General features: G+C 36.2%; 1 protein-coding gene across 2 annotated transcripts in view; it reads left to right on the forward strand.

The window, feature by feature from the left end:
• LOC145663867 (uncharacterized) overlaps positions 1-24,290 on the forward strand; it is a 58,939-nt gene that overhangs the window by 28,207 nt on the left and 6,442 nt on the right. For both annotated transcript variants that reach the window (XM_081729999.1, XM_081730000.1), the window contains exons 7-9: positions 4,215-4,290; positions 5,822-5,931; positions 13,387-13,603. In XM_081729999.1, the coding sequence (XP_081586125.1) occupies positions 4,215-4,290; positions 5,822-5,931; positions 13,387-13,603 (403 nt within the window). The remainder of the gene's footprint in view (positions 1-4,214; positions 4,291-5,821; positions 5,932-13,386; positions 13,604-24,290) is intronic.

Below are 24,290 nucleotides of genomic sequence, written 5' to 3' on the forward strand. Positions count from 1 at the left end.
GCATTATAATCCCGACTTACTTCTATTTATCATATATTTGGTCTAGGAATTAATTCGTGCGGTTGGTACGCACACATTGAAGCTGTAGTACAAACACAAAATACATAAATACCTTAAGAAAAATATTGTCCATCGCTAGCCACCACTTTCGCCCATCTGTCAGGCAATGTACGGATTCCGTGGCGAAAGAAGTCCTCATCCTTGGAAGCGATCCAGTCAGAGACCTATGTTTCGATATCTTCTGAAGAAGTAAACCGCTGTCCAATCAAATCGTTGTTCATGCAATCGAACAAGTAGTAGTCCGAAGGAGCAACGTCTGGTGAATACGGCGGGTGGGGTAAAACTTCCCATCCGACATTTTCTAAATAGGTTTTGACCGGTTTTGCGACATGTGGGCGAGCGTTATCATGTTGAACAATAAGTTTATCATGTCTGTTCTCCCATTCTGGTCGTGTTCTGGCCAGAGCTTGCTTCAAACGCATTAATTGTCGTCGATAACGTTCTCCATTCATAGTTTCACCCGGTTGCAGCAGCTCATAGTACACCACACCTTTCATATCCCACCATATGCACAGCATAACCTGTGCACAGTGAATATCTCGTTTTGGTTGTGATGGACCTGGTTCACCTGATTTCACCCAGGCCTTTTTTTCGTTTAGGGTTCTTGTAGTGGATCCACTTCTCATCACCCGTAATAATTCGATGCAGAAACCCCTTTCTGCTCTGTCGTTGAAGCAGCAATTCGCAAATGGTTTTTCGTCTTTCAACGTCTCTGTCTTTCAATTCATGTGGAACCCAATGTGACATGTTTTGAATCATTCCCATGGCTTTCAAGCGTTTGGAGACTGTTGTTTGATCAACGCCTAATGCTGCTGCAAGTTGTTCCTGCGTTTGACACGAATCCTGCTCGAGCAATGCTGTCAATTCTTCGTCTTGAAATTTTTTTGGCTGTCCAGCTCGCTCTTGGTCTGCCAAGCCGAAATCACCACTTCTAAACCGTGCAAACCACTTCTGACACGTTCGCTCAGCTAGAGCATGGTCACCATACACTTCCACCAAAATACGATGACTTTCAGTCTCACTTTTCTGCATGTTAAAGTAATGCAGCAGGACACCCCGCAAAAACACTTTATCAGGCACAAATTGCGCCAATTTCACTTAACTACATACTGGTGTTGTTGACGCTTTAATCCACTGCCCTATACTACGAACGATACGCGATGACAGGGGTTTGCAACACATGTGTGGATACACGGAACTGTGGGACGCTCCGTTCGTTGCGCCATCTCTTGTCCACCCGCACGAATTAATTCCTAGACCAAATACATAATATGTAATACAACTGTCATAGGTATTCATTAATGTAAACACTGGGTTTTCCAGTTCAAGCACAACAGGAACAGTTCTTATTACCTGAATGGCTTCAAAAGTGGACTGATTGCGTAATTATTAACGCAGTAGCACAGTAAGCGGGAGATCCAGTTCAGTCGTATTTATTTGGCCACTTTTTAAATTTTCATTGATTTCGCTCCTATGGAGCATATAGTACAAAGAAAAATATATGTATTCTGATATTTCTCATAATAAATTCAACTAAATATTTCTTTCAGTTTCTGTAATTATAATTGGTTGTAGCTATTTATAACTCCTTACAGAACGTAAGGAACACGTATTAAATTTTTCACACTCACTTCCATGTATTGTGAAGACATATTGTGTGCTGACAGGAAATTATCTTACACTGAGAACATTTACTTCGAGAAACATTGTACAAAAATTTTTGAAAGATATTTTTTATAATAAAAGGGTGAAGGGTTAAAAATTCCCGTGTACATCATTGACTCTACCTATAGAATATTGCAATATATATTAGCTACGTATGAGTCAAAGATAACATGAAACTCAGAAAACTCACCATATTTTGATTTTGATTTTTTTTTTTTTTTTTTTTTTTTTTTCAGAACTAATTTGTCAAATCAAAAATGTTCTTGTCTCCTTTCCTCTTTCAGTTTGTGGATCTCTACAATTCCATCAACTGCAACTGAACATCTTTTTCCTTCATCTTGAGTTGAACTAGCCAGATTTATAGTTTCTTTTGGGTCCGATTCAAAATCTTTTTAGATTCAAGGTCTTGTGGATGGTGCATGAGTTTACTTTTAACTTGCACGTAGTACACTGTTCCATCAGCTGCAAACATGGAACGTGGAAGTGCAGATAGTTCATACTTTCCAATACATTCCTTTAGGTTGATTTTTGGACGTGATTGACATAAAATTACTAGATGATTGAAGAGTTTTTTTTGTCTTCTTTAAGTTCCACTAAACCAAGTTTTGTTTTCACTTTTATTTTCTTGCTCATTGTTGTGAAAAGTTTCAATTTGTTTTGTGGGAGAGGTTCTCAGATATTAACAGTACCATCATCAATTCGTTCATGCGAAGTTCTGATATTTTTTATAGACCTAATTCTGGCATTACACAAACGTCACGTTGTACTTCAGATGAAGCAACAGTCTTTGTTACAATATTAAGCCATTACTTGTGCAGTCAAATGGATTGATGACATTTTTGAAACAATTAACGACCGCCAGAACATTCTTTTTATAACGATTTGCTGATGTTTGGGATACTTCGTGGTGAGTTGAAGCTTTCACTGGTTCTTTACTAGCAGAATAAGTTTTCAACAGTTCAGGATGTCAATAAAAATATATTTAGAGCTTGTGCATTTTGTATGATTATTACAACCCCGCTCCCTCCGCAAACTCCTGCTCAAGTGCTTCATCTTCTTCTAACGAACAGAATGGGACATCACCTTTATTTCTAGCCCAGCCATCTTTCAGTTTTCTTAGGCTTAGAGACAACCGAATCCTCTGTTTGAGTCACTTTTTCATCTTCTTTTGTCAAAAAACTATTCACTTTTTTTTTTTTTTTTTTTTTAAATATGAGTGAAATTCTTGTAGCAACTAAGATGAAATTTGATTTGCATTTCCTGTAGGTTTTTCTAACAGAAGCATCACCGTGTCATAAACCAAGCAAAAACTGGAACTTACCGTCTCCCCACTGAGAGCACATGGTTGTAATTTCTGAGAGTTTTTGATAGATGTTTCCTCCAGGATTTTCAGCCACCTTCTCTCTTCCTTCCGTATTACAAATCACACATATTTCCTCGTTTTCCTCCGGCTAGAGAATCTGCTTTTGCAATTGACCTCAAATTTTCACTTATTTTCTCTCTTTTCTGCTTCCTAAAACCTAAAACTTTCTGCTACCTATCCATATGTAAGAAAACTTTATAATGTAAAACGAGTATTTATAATGAAACATGGATTATAATTTAGAAACTAAACCTACAGATTATTGGCAGACAGACTGACAGTTTTTTTTTTTTTTTAATAAACCAAAACGGCTACATTAACGTAAAAGGTAGGTGATAATGATGTAATGTGTAAAACGTGCCTTTCTTTCTTTCTTTTTTTAAAGAAAAAGAAAAAAATTAATCTCGAATGATTAGGAGTGAAGTTATAAAGGTTTAAGCGAGCGATGACTCGTCATTTCTCCTCACCTCTTCCCCTCTCCCAGTCGCGGGTTTGACATGCCCACATTCACTTTTCTCATTCCCTACCTTATAAGGAACAAAATGACACCATCCACAATTAAATTGCACACGGGATATCACTAGAAAACCCACCATAAAATTAGATAATCCTAGAAGAGTTAAAGGGACGTGAATCATCGGAAGACAATTATAATTGAAATATATACAAAATTCCGGATAATTTACTGATCCCTTTTTTGCACATAAGCACTATTCTTGACGAATATTTTCGTTCATAAAAATCAATGAATCTTCAAAAGTTTTGTTTTTCTTCCTTTATACGTATATAAGAGAATTTTCAAAGCACAATAAAAGTAATAATTTTATTTGTCTTTTTCATTTTTCTCAATATACACAGCAACACGAAAATTGATTTAGAGTGGTGACCGTTACTCCGATGTTCTCATTGTAGTACAGGTAGCTGGAAAACTGACACAGAGACGTTAGGAGCTACTCCTAGTGTGTATTAGAAAATACGTGATTTTAAAAATAATCTCGTGTAATTATTTTATAACTAATCATCTTGCTGCAATATACACATTAAAATACTTACGTAATCTCGTGCACATTTCTCTTCTATCTGTCCTTTTTTATCAAATGTCATGATATCTTTTTGTTTCTTTCAGATGAAGTTGAAGCAGCAGAAAAAGAAATTCAATAACAATGATGAATCCAACAACAATGATCGTAATGAATTTTCAGGTGAGTTACAGGGTGAATTTTATTACTAAAAGTAATAGTATCCCTAACACACAAAGAGCGAAAAAATGACGGGGACTCGAACCCGGGATCTTCCGCATACTGTGCCCAGTCCGAGTGGAGAGCACTGACTTCGGGAGTGAGAAAGTGAGTGGCTGTTCTGGGAAGCAGACTGGGTAGCGTAGTGGCTAACGCATCGGCACGGTAAGCCGAAGATCCCGGGTTCGAGTCATGATCCAGTCATTCTTTTCTTCACTTATTGCGTGTTATTGAATTCGCACCTACAGATGATCTGGTCTGTAGAAAATAAAAAAAAAAGAATGTGATATCCTCCTTTCATTGTCTTTTAAATCTTATCGTGTTTTTTTACACGATAAGGCAGTGCCTTCATTATTTGATTAAAAAAGTACTAATAAAGCTTTTTACTTCGTTTTTTCAAGCCTGGAGGAATTGTAGAACACGTTACGTATGATTTCACGCCTTTCTGCGTCGAGACATAGGGTGTGATGACGTCATAACTTAAAAGAATCAAATTTTTGCTAGGCCTATTTTTATTATTTTTTTTTGGGTGATTGCTTTTGCACGTAGAATATTGAAATTTCGCACACACATTCAGTGCACCCCTTAGTATTTTTCAGATTTGTTTCAAATATCTTCATTAACACAGAAAAGGTCCAGAGGGGGGAAAAGATAAATAATAATAATAATAATCCCTTTTTTCGCGATTTTCCGCCTCAGATACATGGTGGAGACATATGAATGTACCGTTTGAAAGGCTGTTCTATTCTGAAGAGAATGAGGTACGAACCATGATCCTAGGATATATAGGGATGATGCTGTAGCCGCTTGACTGAAAGTCTATAAAGTCTATAAAGTCTCTGAAAGTCTGAGAAAATTTTTGTATTACATCCGGGTCTTTTGGGGTCATCTGGGGCATTATGGGGATGTTCTTAACTCATTGGTAAATATTTTTTCCTGCATTACTATTCAAAATAGAAGCTTGAAATTTTGTACTCACATTTCGTACACTCTTTCGTATTTTTCAGTTTATCTTGAGATCTGTGCGTTAACACAGGGGGGGATCCAGATGGGCTCAAAATTTAAAAAAAAAAAATTAAAAATCTCGATTTCTCTGAAAATTTCCCGCCTCAGGGACATGGTAGGGAAATGTGAATAATACCGTTTAAAAGGCTGTTCTATTCTGAAGAATGAGGTACAAACCATGATCCTAGGATAAATAGGGATGATTCTGTAACTACTTGGCTGAAAGTCTGTAATTTATCTAAAAAAAAAAAAATAAATAAATAAATAAATAAAAAATAAAAATAAAACGGTTAATATATAATAGTATCCTTGTTTATTTCTAATGGCTTTGACTTTGATTTGCATTTGAATTCGAACACAGTTGTTCCATTCTTCTCATCCAAACCTAATACTAACCAAAATAATAATAATTATTATTATTATTATTATTATTATTATTATTATTATTATTATTATTATTATTATTATTATTATTTTGTGTGTATTGCAGAAAAAAGGAGAAAGCTTGATAGTAAGTGTGTGGAATCTAGAAGAAAAGTATTCTCAGATAATGAGATCCCAGCGCAGAAGAGTCAACACTCGAAAGAGAGGAAAGGACAGGTATGTTATGTTTTTCCGTTTATTAAATTGGCTAATTCGCACTCAAGCTACTTGGCGTAGTCACGACTTTCCAACGAAAGGTGTTTTTTCTTCTTCTTCTTCTTCTTCTTCTTTTTTTTTTTTTTTTTAATGAAACGTGACAGAAATTATAACAGGATCATTTAAAGTTGGAATGAAACCGGAAAGTACCCAAGTGACAGCAGCGAAAATTCCTTGAGTTAATGATGATGATATGCCTTAATGGCACTGTTATAGAGATGAAGGTAGAGTTTAAATACTACAATATCTCATATGGGTACTTTTATTTATTTATTTATTTATTTTTTTAAAGAAATAAATCGCTTGACACAGAAGTATGTTTTATTCTGAATTCAATAGTTTTTTTATTAAATATTTAGAAAATGTAGTGTTTAGTGTACTGCAGTGAATTTGTGTGTGCAAGGAATATATTTCTCTCTCGCTGACCTGCTGTTGATGGTGAAGTTCAGTAGATGGCTTCTCTCTTGTGAACCTGGAAACGGCTTGCTTTTGTAGATCGATGGGTGAGACCAGACGCGATGTCTACTGGATTCACTTCTTATCCAGTGCAACAGAGATTTATTAAGATAGTTGGTAACTGAGAGTATTACTTCTCATAGGATAAATTAAGTTCAGAGTTAGTGGTGCAGACTTGGCTGTTTATTTGCTATTTTTGGGTGTCTATACTAGGGTGTTATACTATTTGTGAATGTCATTCAGCGTTAAGGCGTGGTTACTATCTTTAATTTTCCTTATAGTGTATTCTAGAATAAAATTGAGTAATAATGGCGACAACGCATCTCCTTGTTTTAAAACATTCTCGACGCGAAAGCTCGTAGACAAGAGTGGGTTTAATTTAAATCTATCTTAACGAATTTAACTAGCTTTTTTGGTATACCAAATTCGATAAGAATGTTGTATAATGTTTCTCTCCTAACCGTGTTCTAGTTCTTTCCGAATCAAATGAATAATTGATATACAAGGGTGTTGTATTCACATTTATTTTAGAATATTTGGTAAATATTTGATCAATAGTTGATCAATTTGACGTAAATCCGCATGGATGATCTCCAATAATTTCATCTGCGTGTGTTTAAGAGGATTTTATACGATGTTGAACAAAGAGAGATGATTCGATAATTACTAAAATCAGTTTTGTTGCCTTTCTTGTAAATTGGAACAATGATGAATTCTTTCCAGTCTTTCGGCAATTTTGACAGCTATAGAACTAGAAATCCCTCCCCGCTGATCTAGTGTCTACCATGTGTATCTTTGGTGCACGTTGTCTCGGTTTCGATTCGCGGTGGGAGAGCACAAAAATTTAATTTCACAATTGTTTGCTTCATTATCCGTATCCTTTAGTCTAAAGGACATAATTGCGGGACGTGAAACTAACATATTTTATTTCATGTTTTTATAGAACTAAAAGAAATCTTTGAGTTTTACGTCCTTCGGTTATGCCGGTGAGGCTAAAGGAGACGGTGATGATGAGAGATGAATGAAATGGTAGAATGAAGAAGGTGGGAGGAAACAGGAGAACCCCAAGGAAACCCACGCACACGGTGTTTGTCCACCACAAAGTTCACTTGGCGGGGGCTGGGATCGAACCCGGGACCCCAAGCACCAGAGGTGAACGCTCTACCACTGAGCCACCGCGGCCTCCTAGAACTAAAAGAAAATGCAATTTAAGGAATAGAAAGCGAAGTGGGCTGGGTATCGAATCCTGGTCTCACAAGGGAAATTCGGGAGAAAGCACTCGCCTGCAGAGAAACTAAGCATGCCATTTGAAAATCCAATTCATGCACGTTACAACAAGCTAATAAAACTCCTGTACGGTTGAGGACTTTTCGAGAGATTCAGCGTTAAATGCATGATGAGGAAAGAAGAATGCCGGAAGTACATAACCGATGTATTCTCTCCAATGGCGAAGCCTGATGGTTTGTCCTTACTACTGTTTGATCACTGGGGTCCATTTACAGTCAAATTGTCCATTGCAAGTTGGATGGCAGATGGCAAAGATAATGGTTGAGAATATCAAAGATTATTGCAGGAGATTTGTGCATAGTATGAAATTTTTCATCATCCGGGCGTTATGATGTACAGTCCGCAGCAAAAACCCTGCAACATGAGCATGTAAGTTTATTGTAAAACGACGAAGTCTTTTGCTCGAAAATAAGTGTGCAAGGAAGGACACCGAGGTTTCTCCTGGCGTGATTCGTACCACTTAGACGTTATGTTGATTCCTTGCGCTGTTAGGCGTAGTTTCACAATAAACTTACAAACTCATGTTGCAGGTTTTTAGCTGCGGATTGTACCAACGAAACAATCAAATAAAGTTCATGTCCATGCTAATAAATCAGTTCCGATCACCGCGATACAGTAGACTGTTACAGTTTGCGTTCCACAAGGCAGGTTACCGAACAAATTATATACTTTTGGAATCACCTATCGAATTTGCTTTTCACTTTGGTTATGCGAACTGTTCCCCTGACGGATGCAACCCAATTGCACAGATAAAATGTTCATGGTGCAAGGAAGTCTTTTGCCCGCGTCCTTTCGTCATAGAACAGAAGAACAACTAAAATTTTCATCTCTAACGTATCATTATTGTGAACAGTATAATGATTAATTTTAACTAAGAAACCCATTAGTTATTGCAAAACAGTTTCTTCTGTTACCCCGATAGATTTCAATACGTATGTCAACATTCGTTGCTAATAATGTATTTCACGCGTTTAAATACTCATTTTTTTCATGCGCATATACTCATTTTTTTTTTTTCATATAAACTTCAAGTTGAATCTCCAGAACAGTTCTCAACCGCACAGGAATTTTATTAGCTTGTAATCAGCATAAATTGGTCCTTCAAATGGTATGCGTAGTTTCTCTGCAGGCAAGTGCTTTCTCTCGATTTTTCCCTTGTCATTCTTAATGTGCTGATACACTAATCATTATGCCACTTAATTCGTTACATACGTTCACTTTTGAAGTCGGTGCTTAGCCATTCGTTTCAAATAAATACTTTGTTCGGACAACCCAGAATTAGTGAATTCTGTGACAGTTGAATTCGATACATTGATATGATCGTTGAACCTACCCCCTTCTTATATATACAGGGTATCCATGAAGTCCGTTGCCACCCCATGTATCTTCAGAACGATTGCGAATATGAGAAAACGCAAAAACACATCTATCATTATTTTAAGGGGCTTGAATATTGAGCTATAAAAGGTCCACTCCAGACACCCCTGAGCTATAAAAGGTCCAGGGGTACGTGGAGTCAACTTGAAAATGTTAAATGGCAAAGGGGGTTGAGTAATATATCGTTGAAAAGGTCTCGACAAGAGAAATATTTTCTAGAACGTTTCAAGTCCCTATGTTGACCCCATCCAAAATGGCAGGGTTCACATTTCGTATCCATTTAAAATTTTTAAGTTGACCCCACGTACCACTATATTGGAGTGTCTGAAGTAAACCTTCTATAGCTCAAAATTCAAACCCCTTAAAATAACATGGTCGTGTGTTTGCGTTCTCTCATATTCGCAGTCGTTTCGAAGATACACGTGGTGACAACGGACTTCATGCACACAAAATGTGAACTCCCGTCATTTTGTATGGGGTCAATATAGGGACTTGAAACGTTCTAGAAAATATTTCTCTTGTCGAGACTTTTCCAACGATATATTACTCGACCCCATTTGCCATTTAACATTTTCAAGTTGACCCCACGTACCCCTATATAGGAGTGTCTGGGGTGGACCTTTTGTAGCTCAAAATTAAGTCTCTTAAAATAATGATGGACGTGTTTTTGCGTTTTCTCATATTCGCTGTTGTTTCGGAGATACAAGGGGTGGCAATGGACTTTATGGACACCCTGTATAGTAGTGTATATGTCGATTATCGCTGTAAATTTCTTCAGCACCTACTCTTCTTATAAGTTCGATACGTTACGTCACCATTGTGGATATTGTTTCCCTGAAAAAAGAAAATGAAAAACAGGATCAACTGAACAACCTAATACCTTTTTTCTTCTTTTTTTCTTGTACTTTGGCATTTATTCACTTTCTGTAACCTTTAGTTGTTACCCTAAATATTTATTTTATTTTATTTTATTTTATTTTTTTAAATTCCTCCTATCTGGGTGCAGAAGAAGACATTGTCACCCACTTTTAACAAACTTCTGTGAAATTTGCTTATTGTGTGTTCTACAAAGAACTTTTAATCCATAATCCACACACTTATTTCCTACTATGATTTTTTTTTCTTTTAATTTTCCAGTATGTGCATCTTCTTAAAAATCAGATTATATTATTATATCCTCGCATGAGAACCAAAGGAGCGTAACTTCATTTTCGTAGGTTTACAGGCGAGAAAACAAAAAAATATTATTTTCTTAGAAAAATGTGATTTTAATAAGATGGTAATTGAGCTACATTACAACAAATGATCGACAAGGAGAACAGATAGCATTATGTTCCATATACACCAAGTGGAGCTTTCAAAATTATGTCCAAACATGAAGAAAACGAAAACAGCATTTTTGGAGTTACGTTTCTCTGGTTCTCATGCGACGATATGTTAATCTCCGTTACTAATCCTGCTCTGTTGAGTGGATTAACGCCACTAATTTTTTTCGTTTCTAATTTCTTACATATATCAGGGGTGGACTGGTCTCATGAAAACAGAGGGAGGGGTAAAGATGGGGAAGCAGCATACCAGTTGATCAGAGGAAAGGTTAAGGTTATATTGAAAACTCAGGGCTCATAGCGAGTCACTTTTTTAACTAAAAGTTACTTTTTTTCAAGTTGATCATTAAAAGTTACTTTCTTTTTTTATAATTTGGCACTAAAGGTTACATTTTTGGGAGGTAAAGTGACTTTTTCGTGTGATTTATGTTTTGCATTGGCAGTTTTCTAAGAAAAATATAAAAATAAATGGAAAAAGGCGGAAACTTGTTACTCATTACTCTTCTGAAAGCTTCAGTATTTGCTGCCACATGTGAACTAGTCAGCTTTATTCTCACTTCAGCTTTTATTCTTTCTAAAGACAAGTGGATGGTTGGTGAATGTTTAAGCTCTCAAAGTGGGGTTGAGAACCCTTCTGTGTCTATTCTTTCTTCTATCATAATAGTCTTTTAGTTTTCTCTCGTAATAGTCAACGCTCCGCTCAACGTTGTGTGCGTGTGTGTGTGTTTGTGTGGTTCATCATGTTCGTCTTGTGTTATGCTTCTTGTGTGGTCTTCTTAAGAGTAGGTGATGAATTTGAATATATCATGGCTTTGAGAACTCTCAATGCTAAGTTAAATATAATGTCTGGGATGAAGAAATTCGGAAATAGGGCAGAACTGGTTCCAGTTACTCAGAAGCTTCTTACATCTGCTAAGTCTGCTTACCATAACTACAAAGCATACTTAGAAAACCTAAGAAAGGAGGAAGCTCAAAGAGAAGAAATAAAGAAGAAAAGATGAAACAAAATAACAAACAAAGAGGGAGGTGATGGAGAAATTGACAAAGGAAAAAAGGGTCATGATGAGATTTTGGTCACTTTTTCGTGTGCTTTTGGTCACTTTTCAACTATTTACAAGAGACCAGACCACTATGAGCCCTGAAAACTGCTTATCATCTTGAGATTATTCAGTCCATTTACCACATATACTAATACCAACAGACAGAAACTCCACTTTAAGACCAGCAACACTAACTTTGAAAGATGTCAAAATGCTGTTTTAGTTTGACGTTTAATTGCGGAAGACAGCCGTGGCAACATGGCCATATAACTGTAACTTCAGATTAGATAACCATACACCCGCCTTGAAAAGTTACCACCAACAAACATTCACAAAGTACGCAAATTATGTTGTGTATTTTTACACGAAAATGTTGTAAATATTCCCGGAAAATTGATTCATTTACTTTCGTATTTAAATATTTTTTTCGGGGTTGAGCTACAAAGAGGAAGGCGCACCTTACAATTGTCCGGTTGCCCAGCTGTCCAATACCAAATATATAAATATCAGTATATTCTACTTTTTGATCCGTAAACTTTTTTGAGACAAGTTGGTTAAGATTAGGTAAGTTTATAAAAATTTAACCACTGGCATGACAGCCCTTATGAGCCTGGGCTGCTCCAACACCATATGTTAGCGACCGGATGAACACGTGGTCAGCGTATAAGGAGCTTTCTAGACCTAATGGCCGTCAGATTTTTTATTCACATGACTTCCCCAGTTTGCCTCACGACGCTGGGTGGACGCCGAAAATTGGGAAGCACCGACCGGGAATAGAACCCGGGACATGAGTCCAACGCTTCAACCACTAGGCTACGTTGGCCCCTTAGGTAAGTTCATGGCTAATTAATTTAATTAAATGGCTTTATGCCGTACTTGAATATACTGTAAGACGAATTATTGTGATTTGCAGACTCTTAAGTTTGTGTAATGCATATATAGGGTGTTTCAAAACAACACTGATAATGTTTGGGAGTTGACTTCTGACACCAAGATAAGACAAAAAGTATAGACCAACCTGGGTGCACAAATGCTTCCTTACGGAGTTATAGGCTACTGAAAACATGATAAAATGAACTTTAAGGGTTCATAGCTCCAAAACTGTGGGACCTACCGTAATCCGCTCAAGACTTTACTTAGAAACTAATATTTGCACTATCCAAAAATACATATTTCAAAATCCTAAGGTACTCACGCAACAATTTTTATAGAGGGAGTTCGGCTGCGGGCATATAATCTGAAGTACTCACCAACTATCTCTATAAAAATTGTTGCGGAAGTACCGCAGGATTGTGAAACTTTGATATTTGGGTAGGGCACATACTAGTTCCTAAGGGAAGTCTTGATCCGACCACGGTATATCCCATAGTTTTGGGGCTATAGACCTTTAAAGTTCATTTTTTGATGCTTTCAGGAGCCTATAACTCCAAAAGGAAGCGTTTATGCATCCAGGTTGGTTTATACTTTTTGTCTTATCTTAGTGTAAGGAATCACCTCCCAAACGTTATCGGTGTTGTTTTGAAACACCCTACATAAGAAAAATAAATATCTCAGTACGTCGTCCTACTGATAAATTTTGGGTATAGCATAAAGTCAATTCATTTAATTAGTCATAAATGTACCTTATCTCTTTTCCTAACTAAGCAACTCTGTTCGAAAAAAAAAAATCACAGGCCAGTAGAGGAAATATCGACAAATAATAGACCCACGACACAGATAGTTTTTTTTTTTTTTTTTCAAAATAAATAAAAGATATAATTTAGGGGTCTTTTGTTCATGCTTTAACTGCTGCTAGTTATTTACTGTAAGATGTGTTTTTGTATATTTCTATTCCTCCAACAATCTTTCGCTAAAAATACCATTCTTATCATTGTTGTCATTGTTTGTATTTTTGTTTTTAATTTTATTATTATGCTTTCTAACGTTTTCAGAATCTTGGAGGCTTAAAGAAACTTCCGGACAGCTTTCTTGAAAATCTTCCAGAGTCTTTTCCAGTCCCGGAGAAGCAAGTAAGGGAAGGGCTTGAAGATAAAACACTAAAGAAAGAAGTTAATAATGAAGACAAAAGGATTAAGAAAAATAGTCATAAAACACCAAGAAAAGAAGTGAATAGTGAGGACAAGAGGATTAAGAAAAAGAGACGCTTAGGTAATTTCTTCCAATATTGGTTTCATAGTGGCTTTGTTTCAGGAACAAGGAACGAAAAATACATTAAGAACTAGTTGAAACTACGCGTAGTTCTTAAAAAAATAAAAAAAAAACCTCATTATTTAATTTTTATTTTTCGTATAACTTAGGAACAAATGTCTGCATGTTATAATATTTCACAAGCTTATATAGCAAGTTAAATTCTACCATGATGCCAAGTGTGATGATTCAGATCGGATGCGTTCGGTTGAACTCGTATGTTATACAGTAAAACCTGTCTTTAGCAAAATTAAACGGAACTAGTAAAAATTTTCCGTTAAAGATAGGTTTCCGGTTTACAAAGGTAGGCGTATACAGTAAAAGCTCTTTATTCGCGGGGTATATGTTCCATAAATATGCCGTGAATACAGAAACCGTGAATACGGAATGGTAATTTATATGGGATTATAGGGGATACGTATATATATATAAAAACAAATACATATATATATATAAAAAAATCAATTTACTGTAACTGAAGTTTTTGACCATATTGATTAATTATTATCTTCAGGCTTAGGCAATGGTTTGAAGAATTTTGTAATTTTTTCTTGCTTGGCAGTTTTTAAAAGCTCCTTCAATTTAGACTGATATTCAGCAGTGGCATTAGCAATTTGCCTCTTAAAAATAAGCTTTCGTTCCATAGACGGATCAGTTTTCATAAAGAAATCACAAAGCTCATTTGCCATTCTTAAACCTTCACTAAGATTTTTCAAATTAAATGTCACGTTTCCAGTGCTTGTTGAAGCCTCTTCTTCAATGGGCTGTGAATTTAACTATTTCTCCAAGTCGGTTTCAGTCAAATCTTCATCTTGCGATTCAAGCAATTCCTGAATATCACTTGATCGAACCCATCTCGTTCTACCTGTTCGAACCCATCTCGTCCTATTCCATTCGCAATTTCGGCTATGTTTGCAGTCAAAGTTTGAATTTGCACATATTCTTCGTCATTTTCCGCAGTTAGAGCAGGTCACAGTTTTTTCCAGCATGACTTCAATGTGTGTGGCTTCTTCCAATGATTCTTTTATGTTTACGATGCATTTTGCTATGTCAAATTTCTGCCAGCATTCCATAACATTCATATCAGGATTACATTCCATATTATCCAATACGATTTTGAAGGTTCGTCTAATGTAATAGAGCTTAAAGGCCTGGATTATTCCTTGGTCCATAGGTTGAAGCAAAGTCATCGTGTTGGGAGGTAAAAATGTCACTTTTATATTTGGATGCATAGTTTCAAGTTCGCGAGGATGACCTGGTGCATTGTCCAAAACTAGAACTGCTTTAAAGTCTAAATTCTGTTTTTTAAAAATAAGTTTCAACTTCAGAAACAAAACAATTCCGGAACCAGTCACAAAAAATAGCGCTTGTAACCCACGCTTTCTTATTAGCACGCCGAAACACTGGCAGGTCGTCCTTGTCTTGATTTTTTAAAGCCCGAGGATTTAACGATCTGTAAAGCATCAGTGGTTGAATGACACAATCTCCAGATGCATTAGAACATAGCAGCAGTGTAACTCTATCCTTTGCTGCCTTAAATCCAGGAGCAGCTTTTCGCTTTTAGAAATGAATGTTTTGTTTGGCATTCTCTTCCAAAACAGTGCAGTTTCGTCTGCATTAAATACTTGCTCAGGTTTATATCCTCCATCAGCTACTAAGTTTGCAAATTCTTCTGGATATCGTTCTGCTGCAGCAGTGTCTGCAGATGCAGCTTCTCCAACGATTTTAATGTTATGCAATGATTGTCTCACCTTAAATTTATGGAACCAACCTTCTGATGCTTGAAATCCTCCATCTGTACATTCACCACTACAACTACCATCAGGTTCTTTAAAATGAGCTTAAAGACGCTTTGCCTTCTCCCAGATCATTGGACCACTCAGGGGCACCCTTTTTTGGTTGCGGTCTTCGATCCATAATGACAGTGCCACTTCGATTTTTTCTATTGCTGGATCACGGCGAACAATTTTCGCTGACAGTGAAGTTGAAGCTACAGACGACCTTATTTTATCTTCGGATTTTTTTATCGATCGTACAGTTGATTCGTTGACATTGAATGAGCGTGATATGGATGCAAACAACTCTCCAACGATCAAGCATTTCTATTTTCACTTTAAGCGGTAACACAGATTTTTTTCGTGTCGAAACTCGTTTCTCATTTTTTTAGTTGACATTACTGTATAAATTAGGAAGACAGCGGTAGAGACGTGTTACTCGATCACAATTTTTGTAACGAATGGAAAGACGAAACAAAACACGCAAAGCGGCTCTTACCAAAGGACGGAACGTCTAATAATGTGGCGGCATTTAAAAATATACTTTATTCATTGAGTAATAAGGTTGCTTTCATTCTGTTTGTTTACATTCTCAAAAACACCGATCGCGGCGAAGGCGGCTTATATCAAAGTCCGAACCAATACAGCGGCGATATCATTTAACAACATACTTTAGGCAAAGTTGTAATAAGGTCTATTTTACATTTTATTAGTCCATTTGACGGCGTTTACGAAGGATATTGGGTTGGATACCTATTGGAATCCTTTTTATTATTATGTATGTACGTACTGATTAGATCTGCGAATAAAGAAATCTTTAGCCGCGAATATAGGAATTGGGTCGCATTTTTTTAATCCGCGAATAGTGAAACCGCGAATGAAGGAAGCGCGAATAAGGAGCTTTTACTGTACTTAGAAAAGTAAACTATGTACATGCGTATAATGTACGTACATGCCGAGATAAAATAGAATGTTATACGTACTTTTTCAATTATATCATTTACTTCTGGTGGACAAACACCGTGCTCGTGGGTACTCCCGTTTCCTCCCACTTTCTTCATTCCACCATTTCATTCATTTCTCATCATCACCGTCTCCTTTAGCCCAGCCGGCATAATCTTGGGACGTAAAACTTAAATATTTCATTTCATTTCATTTACTTCTGCTACGAATTAATGCACGCAAAACATACAATAAACAGAAAAAAATATATATTGCACACATGTTTTCTTTATTTTTCCAGTTGTCAAGGAGGGTCTTTCATAAACATTTCTACTTGGTTGCTCGAGTTTCCACAAACAGTTTAGCCTGAGAAACTACACTAAGCAAATCAGAGTAATTTCAGCGTAAAACAAATTGTTGCAGTTCGTTTTTGATAGCATCTTTCTCTTACAGTCTTCTTCCAATTCAATGCCATATTCCGCTTATTTCTCCAGCTCCTCTTCTTCTTTCCGTATAATTCTTAGTTTCAAGGCACCTATATTAATTGTATCTGTTTCGGTTTGCACATTGTCTATCTTGATATGCAAGTAAAGAAACAAAATAACTAAATCCTGTACGCAAACAACATACTGTGTATGTACACCCGATCTGTTACATATGTCTTAAAATAATAATAATAATAATAATAATAATAATAATAATAATAATAATAATAATTCTAAATGCTGCATTTCGGAACTTGGAAATTTTCCGTTGAAAGGCTTAGTTTGATTTTCGTTTTCCGCGTAACACAATTCCCGTTTAATTTAGGACGTTTTTCACTCTTAAGTATGAGATCGTAAAATATTTCCATTTAATAAGGGATCCGTCGATGGCAGGTTTTAATGTGTAATTATAATGTCTTCATGAATGTTTTTCAGGGGTAAAACAAGTGGACGAAAAAGAGAAATTATATAACAGTGTCTTAGTAGTGATATATCTGTAAAATCATAAGTTCCGATTCTGATTTCCCCACTCTGACTAATGATTTTTTTTTTTTTTTTTTATCTCTCAATAAGAATCTCTCTATATAAAATAAGTCCTCCTGAGTGACCAGTAACGCCCGGGCCAAACTACTTAATTTTAAAACTTGAAATTTGGACAGAATGTAGGATTTGTATGGAAGGTACCACTAAGGAAAGATTTTTAGAAATTCGACGAGGAAGGGGAAGGGGATAGGAAAGATAGTTATTATAGTAAAATGTCCCTGTCTCGTAATCTCTGAAGGTTAGAAGCATGAAACTTGGTATATGAGCATCTCATTTAAAATAATAAGAGCACGTGTTTAGGAAGTGAGAAGGAAAAAGGGTGGAAAATTGCCAGTATTATAATAAGATGCTTATATCTGGGAATTTCTTTAAGGTTAGAAACATAAAAGTTGGTATTTATCTGAGTTTTCTCGTGGCTAAGTGGTTAGCGTACACGACTTTCGCGCGGGAGACCCAGCTTCGATTCCCGGCAGGAGCTCATATGGTTCGGATCCCACGCTAAGCTCTAGGTCCACATCTAATATAGCCTTGCTGCAGAAAGGGACACTAAGCTCAAAATCAAATCAAATTTCGTATTTAAAATGATAAGACATGTGTTTCAGTATTTTTTGATATTTGACCTAAAAGGAAGGAAAATGAGGTGATTAGAAAAAAAAAAAAAAAAAAAAAAATAGGAGTACAATTATTGTAATAAAATCTCCATATTATAATAAGATAGCCGTATCTCTGAATCCCTTAAGGTTAGAGACATGAAATTTGGTGTTTGGACTTCTCATCCAACTCAGAGTTTTTAGTTGTTTGACTTAGAAGGGAAGAAAAGGAGTATAGATGCTTCCTAAGATGCCCATACGACAAATTTAAATTTTCTGCGAAACTTTGACTTCAGACGAATTTTGCAGAAGGAATAACGCGATGTATTGCATGCAGTAGCACATAGGGGCATTTACTAGTAAAGAAATATCAGAATGGTTCGTATCTTGCGTATTAATACATTCAGTGACATCTATTTAAATACTCAGTGGCTTTTAATGTCTATGTTTTTAAGAGCCCTTAACCCCTTCTTTCATGAATATAAAATTAACCATTTAATATATCTAAAGAATTTTCCTAAACTGTTTCGACAGGTCATTGTATCTTCCTCGGTGTCTTAAAAAACCCTTAGTGGAAAATTTTCTGATATTACAAATAAATGTGTGTCATTGTGTACTTTTTTATTTTGTAGGTTCAGAATGTTAAAGAATGAGATCACAATCGTTAATAAAAGGACCAACTATTCTTCAGAATTCCTGATGTGAAATCGGCTTCCTGCAATGATCTTAAAAACAAGAAGGCCTCTTTTTTGAAATTCAGCACGACTTACTAATATACTTATATTGCGGTAGTTACCATATTAAAAAAAAAAAAAAAAAAAAAAAAAAAAAAAAAAAAAAAAAAAAAAAAAAAGACAGTCAATTAATGATAGTGCCCGAATCTTCATTGTCTATTTGTGTGTAAAATGATGAAAAACGATTGGAGGCTATCGAAATGGGGGTGTGGAGAAGAATGGGGTGAATTAGCGACATCGAGCGAAAACCGAATAAGAGGGTATTAGAAATGGTGAGGGAGAAAAGGACAATTTTAGTTGTTATTAAGAAGAGGAAGAGAAACTGATTGGGACATTGGCTAAGAAGGAACTGTATCATGAGGGACGTGCCAGAGTGTATGGTGGTAGGAAAAAGAGAAAGGGGCGAAGGAGACTACAATTAATGGGCGATATGAAAAGGGAAAAATCGTACGTGAAGACGAAGAGGTTAGCGGAAGATCATGGAGCATGAAAGCTTCTCAGTTGCAGCAAATAACCTGCCAATAATAACAGAATACCTATGATAATGATGATGATATACCAAAAATTTCTTTTGAACAAAGTATAAAACTGTGATTTTTTAAAAAAGTTATACTTGTAGCTATGGATTAAAGTTGAAAATAAATTTTTCTGTGTATAGTACTCAAGAACATAATATTCACTGATACTAATAAATCTAATGTGAGTTCTTTAGAAAGGTGTGTTCTATATTGTGAATTTCAAAGAAGGGTACTTCTCGTTTTCAAAATCATTGCAGGAAGCCAACTGCACATCAGAAGCTTGGGAGAAGAACTGATCTTTATAAAAGTTTGTGATCTTTTCAACAGCTCTGAACCTACAAAATGTATAAGGTGATAATACATATTTTTATGATGTGAGATATAAGGAAAATAAAAGACAACAAGCAGGGCCTAGAACTGAAGGATATTCACCAGGTTATGGCGTATGCTGATGATGTAAATTTAATAGGGGATGATAGGAAAACAATAGAAAGAAATAGAAATATCTTATTAAACGTTTGCAGCGACATGGTAAGTAAATGCAGAGAAAACTAAATACAGGGAAGTTTCTCGGGATCGTAATACTGCAAATTATGGATGCATTAAAACATCAAATAATACTTTCGATAAAGTGGATACTTTCAAATATCTAGGATCAATATTAGCAGACCAAAGTCATATTCAGGAAGAACGCAGACTGAAAGTATTTTAGAACAAGATCTTGAGACGAATATTCGAATCCAAGAAGAATGGGGATTGGAGGGAACTTCATAACAAGGAATTGCACAATTTATACCGCTCACCAAGCATTGTTAGGTTCATTAAATTTAGGAGGCTCAGGTGGGCAGGTCACGTAGCCAGGATGGAAGAAAGTAGGAACGCTTCCAAAGTCTTAACTGAAAGACCAATCGGAAAACGACCATTAGGAAGACGTAGGCGCAGATGGGAGGACAATATTAAGATGGATCTCTTAGGAATACAAGATAGAAACCGAGTAGGATCCAGTTGGCTAAGGACAGAAGTCAGTGGAGAGCTTTTGTGAACAAGGCATTGAACCACTGGGTTCTATAGGCGATAGAGTTTGTTAGTTGTGGTGTGAGATTTTCCAGTAAGAGACAGTGACCCACGAAGCAAGGCAGAAGGAGCAGTGGAAACACTTTAGTGAAGTTCTTAGTAAAACATAGTAAATAACAAGTTTTATCTAATATTTAATAACACTCATGTCATTAAATCAGTGGTCTTTGTGTACGATTGCATTAAAAGTTTCTGTTTTTAAGCTGGAAGAGCGGAATGAGTCTAGAGTCCATAAAGTTTTTTTTTTTTTTTTTTCCTTTGAAATACTTCCGACATAATAATAAATTTGTCAGCAGTTTTTATTCTTAAGCCTACATGGAATACTCCATACATTCATCAATTAGCAAATCAAATATATATATATATATATATATATTTCTGCAAGCTTTAAGACTCGTTATTGAAATCAGATGTGATTACACAGCAACACACACACACACACACAAAATAAAGCTAATAAAAAAAGTAATAAAAATAAATAAGTAAAATAAAATAAAAGTCATGCACCGGACTCCAAGGTATCGATTCGATATATTTTGTTACGATATATTTCGAAACCGCAGGACGATTGACCGTGTCAGTTTTTTTATGGGCCAAAAATTTGAGTGATTTTGGATAGGGAAGACATACCTTTTTCGCCCGTAGGAAAAAAAAAAAATGACAAGGACAGTCGTCCTGGGGTTTCGAAATTTGGATTCCGTGTAACCAAATACATCGAATCCATACTCTGGGATCCACTGCACAGAACTTTTATTTATTTATTTATTTATTTTATTCATTTATTATTATTATTATTATTATTATTATTATTATTATTATTATTATTATTATTATTATTATTATTATTATTATTATTATTATTATTATATTTGTGTGTGTGGCTGCGTTATTTATTGCGTATTGGTAGTATGAATGAATATCCTTTATGTACAGTGAAACCTGTCAACTTGGCCACCTCTCTAAGTTGGCCACCTGCTTATCTTGGCCTAGTTCGTCTTGAACCTGCATTTTTCCATAAGACATTCGTTACTTACTACTCTATAAGTTGGCCACCTGTCTATCTTGGAAGTTGGCCACACTGAAGCAATGTTTACTCTATGATGATAATGATAAATTTACCTGCGTATCTTGGCCACGCAAAATACCGTTTTGTTATTTTTCTTAACTCTTTCGAATTCCCATATGAGAGGCAGATGTTCTGTATTTGTGACTGGAGAAAAGAAGCAAGGATTCCCGCGATTTGCTCTTGTAGGTCAATGGCCAGAAGACTACCCTGATAAAGGGGTAGTGAAAGAAGATCTGAATAAGAAAAAGCACGTACAGGAATTCAGGAAATGGTTGTACGTATTTGTTTACCCTGCCTGTTTTGGTAAAACCATTAGCTATAGCAGCTCCTCTCATCAGTGGGGAGCTTTAGTAATTCCGAAAAATTCTCAAGGTCAAAAACTAACCATCTCAGTTGTCAACTACTGGCACCTGTCGGCTTGTCAAAAGATAGCGGAGTTTTTGATATATGAATTCCCTCAAGATTTTCTCAAAACATCTTTTGCTCCGAGGGAAACACTTGCAGCTGATTAACAAGACAATGTTAGAATGTGCAATGTTAATGTACAATATTAGAATGTGCATATCTCTCAAAAAGAATAAAACAAATACGTCTAGAATGAACCACCATTCAGTAACAACTGAAAAGAAGTCATATAAATTGTATATGAATTTCTCAATTTATAACTTAGCTTTTCTTGTTTTCAATCTGAATAATTCAGTGTGCTATAATATCAATTTCAATAAACTGGGTACATACGCTTCTATTTCATGGTTGTTTGTGTTATTGTGTTTTCAATCCGAATAATCCAATGTACCAGACTAGTTTTCAGGAAGAGAAAGGTATGCACATATATTAAACATACTATAGTAATATTTTATAGTACTGTATATTTTTATGATTATCCTATATACATTATTTATAAGTAGCTGTCGTGCCACTGCTTATTAAAATTTTACAATCAAGTAATACTAGAAATCCTATTCTACAAATACACAAATCACACTTATTTTCTGTAAGTTGGCCACTTTTCGATGGAACCGATGGTGGCCAACATAGACAAGTTTCACTGTACTTCATTGGGTGATATCAATAAAACGGAGAAGTTACTCATTACGCCCAATTTTGAAGTAGTTACTCGCATTGGTATCAATAAAAAGAGAACTGAGCACTAGTCGTCTCGGCTGACCTCGAAGAAGCCCCGCCCTTTTGAAGTAACCACACCTCTATTCTCGAGCCGAGTAACTACTGCGCGTTTGATATCAATAAAAATCAAAGACTCTTCTGTGATGCTAGTAACTTCTCCAAATTTGTGGAGCAAGCTAAATAGGTGACTCCATGCGAAATATGGCAGAGTATATGATTGTTTTACTACGTAGAAAAACTTATAAACTGCATAGAAATGTTGGAAATGGAGATTACAAAAAGCATTATAAGTTTATGAAAGAAAATGTAGAGTGGTTAGCACATTTTTTTAAGGAGAATCAACCGAAATTCCGGGTGGTGGACTACGTAATGATGAAAAGATGCAGGTTTTCTTCAAGGGCGCCGATCCTGTGGGGGCCCGGGCCCCCCAAAGCTCATGTGGGCCCCCTATTGTATTTATGAATATACAATATTTGGCATAATTAGAGTGCAATTTGTCTTAAAATCCTGATATATATACCTTCTGCATCTGAATGCCCCCCCCCCCCCAATTTACAGAGAAATCGGTGCCCTTGGTTTTCTTGCGTTACGTGAGTGATCCGGGATTCCAGGTCGGAATGTCAGGGGATTCTGGTGTGGCTCAAAGTACTGTCTATGACTACCTGAAAATGGATTGTTTCCGGAAGTGTGCGTAATATGCAAACAGCAAAGGCAGAGTGGCAAGAACAATATACATTTCCGGGTGCTATCGGAGCACTTGACTACACACAAGTGGCATTAAAGAAACCTAGTATTTTGGAGAGTAATACGTTAATAGGAAGAGCTATTTCGTGGCTAAGCGGTTAGCGTACATGCCTTTGGCATAGGAGACCCGCGTTTGATTCCCGGCAGGAGCTCATGTGGTTCGGATTCCACGTTAATCAGTGGGTTCTGTTTCATATAGGCACACTACTGAAAGGGACGTTAAACTAATAATCAACTCAACTCAACGTTGGTAGAAAGGATGTATACATGAGAATGTATTTTGTTTATGTCAAGGCGAAAGGGGACACGTATGGTGTGGCAAACGCAATCAGATGGACGTGATTTATGACGTGGGTGGCTGAACTTTTTTAAAAAGAAAACAAAGGAGCCAAGTGTCTGATTTCGTTCTTAAAGCCAAACAATCTACAAAGACCTTGGACAACACGTGATATGCGCTTGTCGTGTTAATCTTGATATTGCTGGATTCCAATCAACATCCATCAGCTCAAATAGGTTCATTCCCATGGTTTCAGTATTACTTTCTTCTTTCCTTATTTTTGTTTTATTCTCGCTCGAATATTAAAGATTCTCTTTTGAATTTGTGTGTCAGTCGTAGATGTATTTGATATTTCGTTGCATTTCACTGTAATTACCTGCAAAGTTTCGGCTTTCCTTCGTTTACTTTCTGGTAGCTGTAACTTTGAAAGTACCACTGGAAACTCTTTTACAATATCCATAAATGCACTTTGATTGAAGCTGTCGTTGCTACTTGCCAGTTTCATGGCTTTTAAGATACTACGCTATAGGTTAAAAACAACGAAATGACTGCGCGATGAATGGGAGAAAAGAGTAATCACTTCTTTTATTGATACGACTCAGTGCTACGTGCAGAGGAAGCGCGAGTAAGCGTTCATAAATCTGGAGCAGACTAGACCTAAGTAGTGGCTTGTTTTATTGATACGAAATTGAGGGAGGAGATTACTCCAGGTGTAGTTACTCCGATTCTCGAGCAGGACTTCTCAGGAGTAGTTACTTATTTTTATTGATATCAC

Source organism: Thermobia domestica, chromosome 11 (assembly GCF_964235325.1).
Source record: "Thermobia domestica chromosome 11, izTheDome1.hap1.1, whole genome shotgun sequence".
Lineage (NCBI taxonomy): Eukaryota > Metazoa > Arthropoda > Insecta > Zygentoma > Lepismatidae > Thermobia > Thermobia domestica.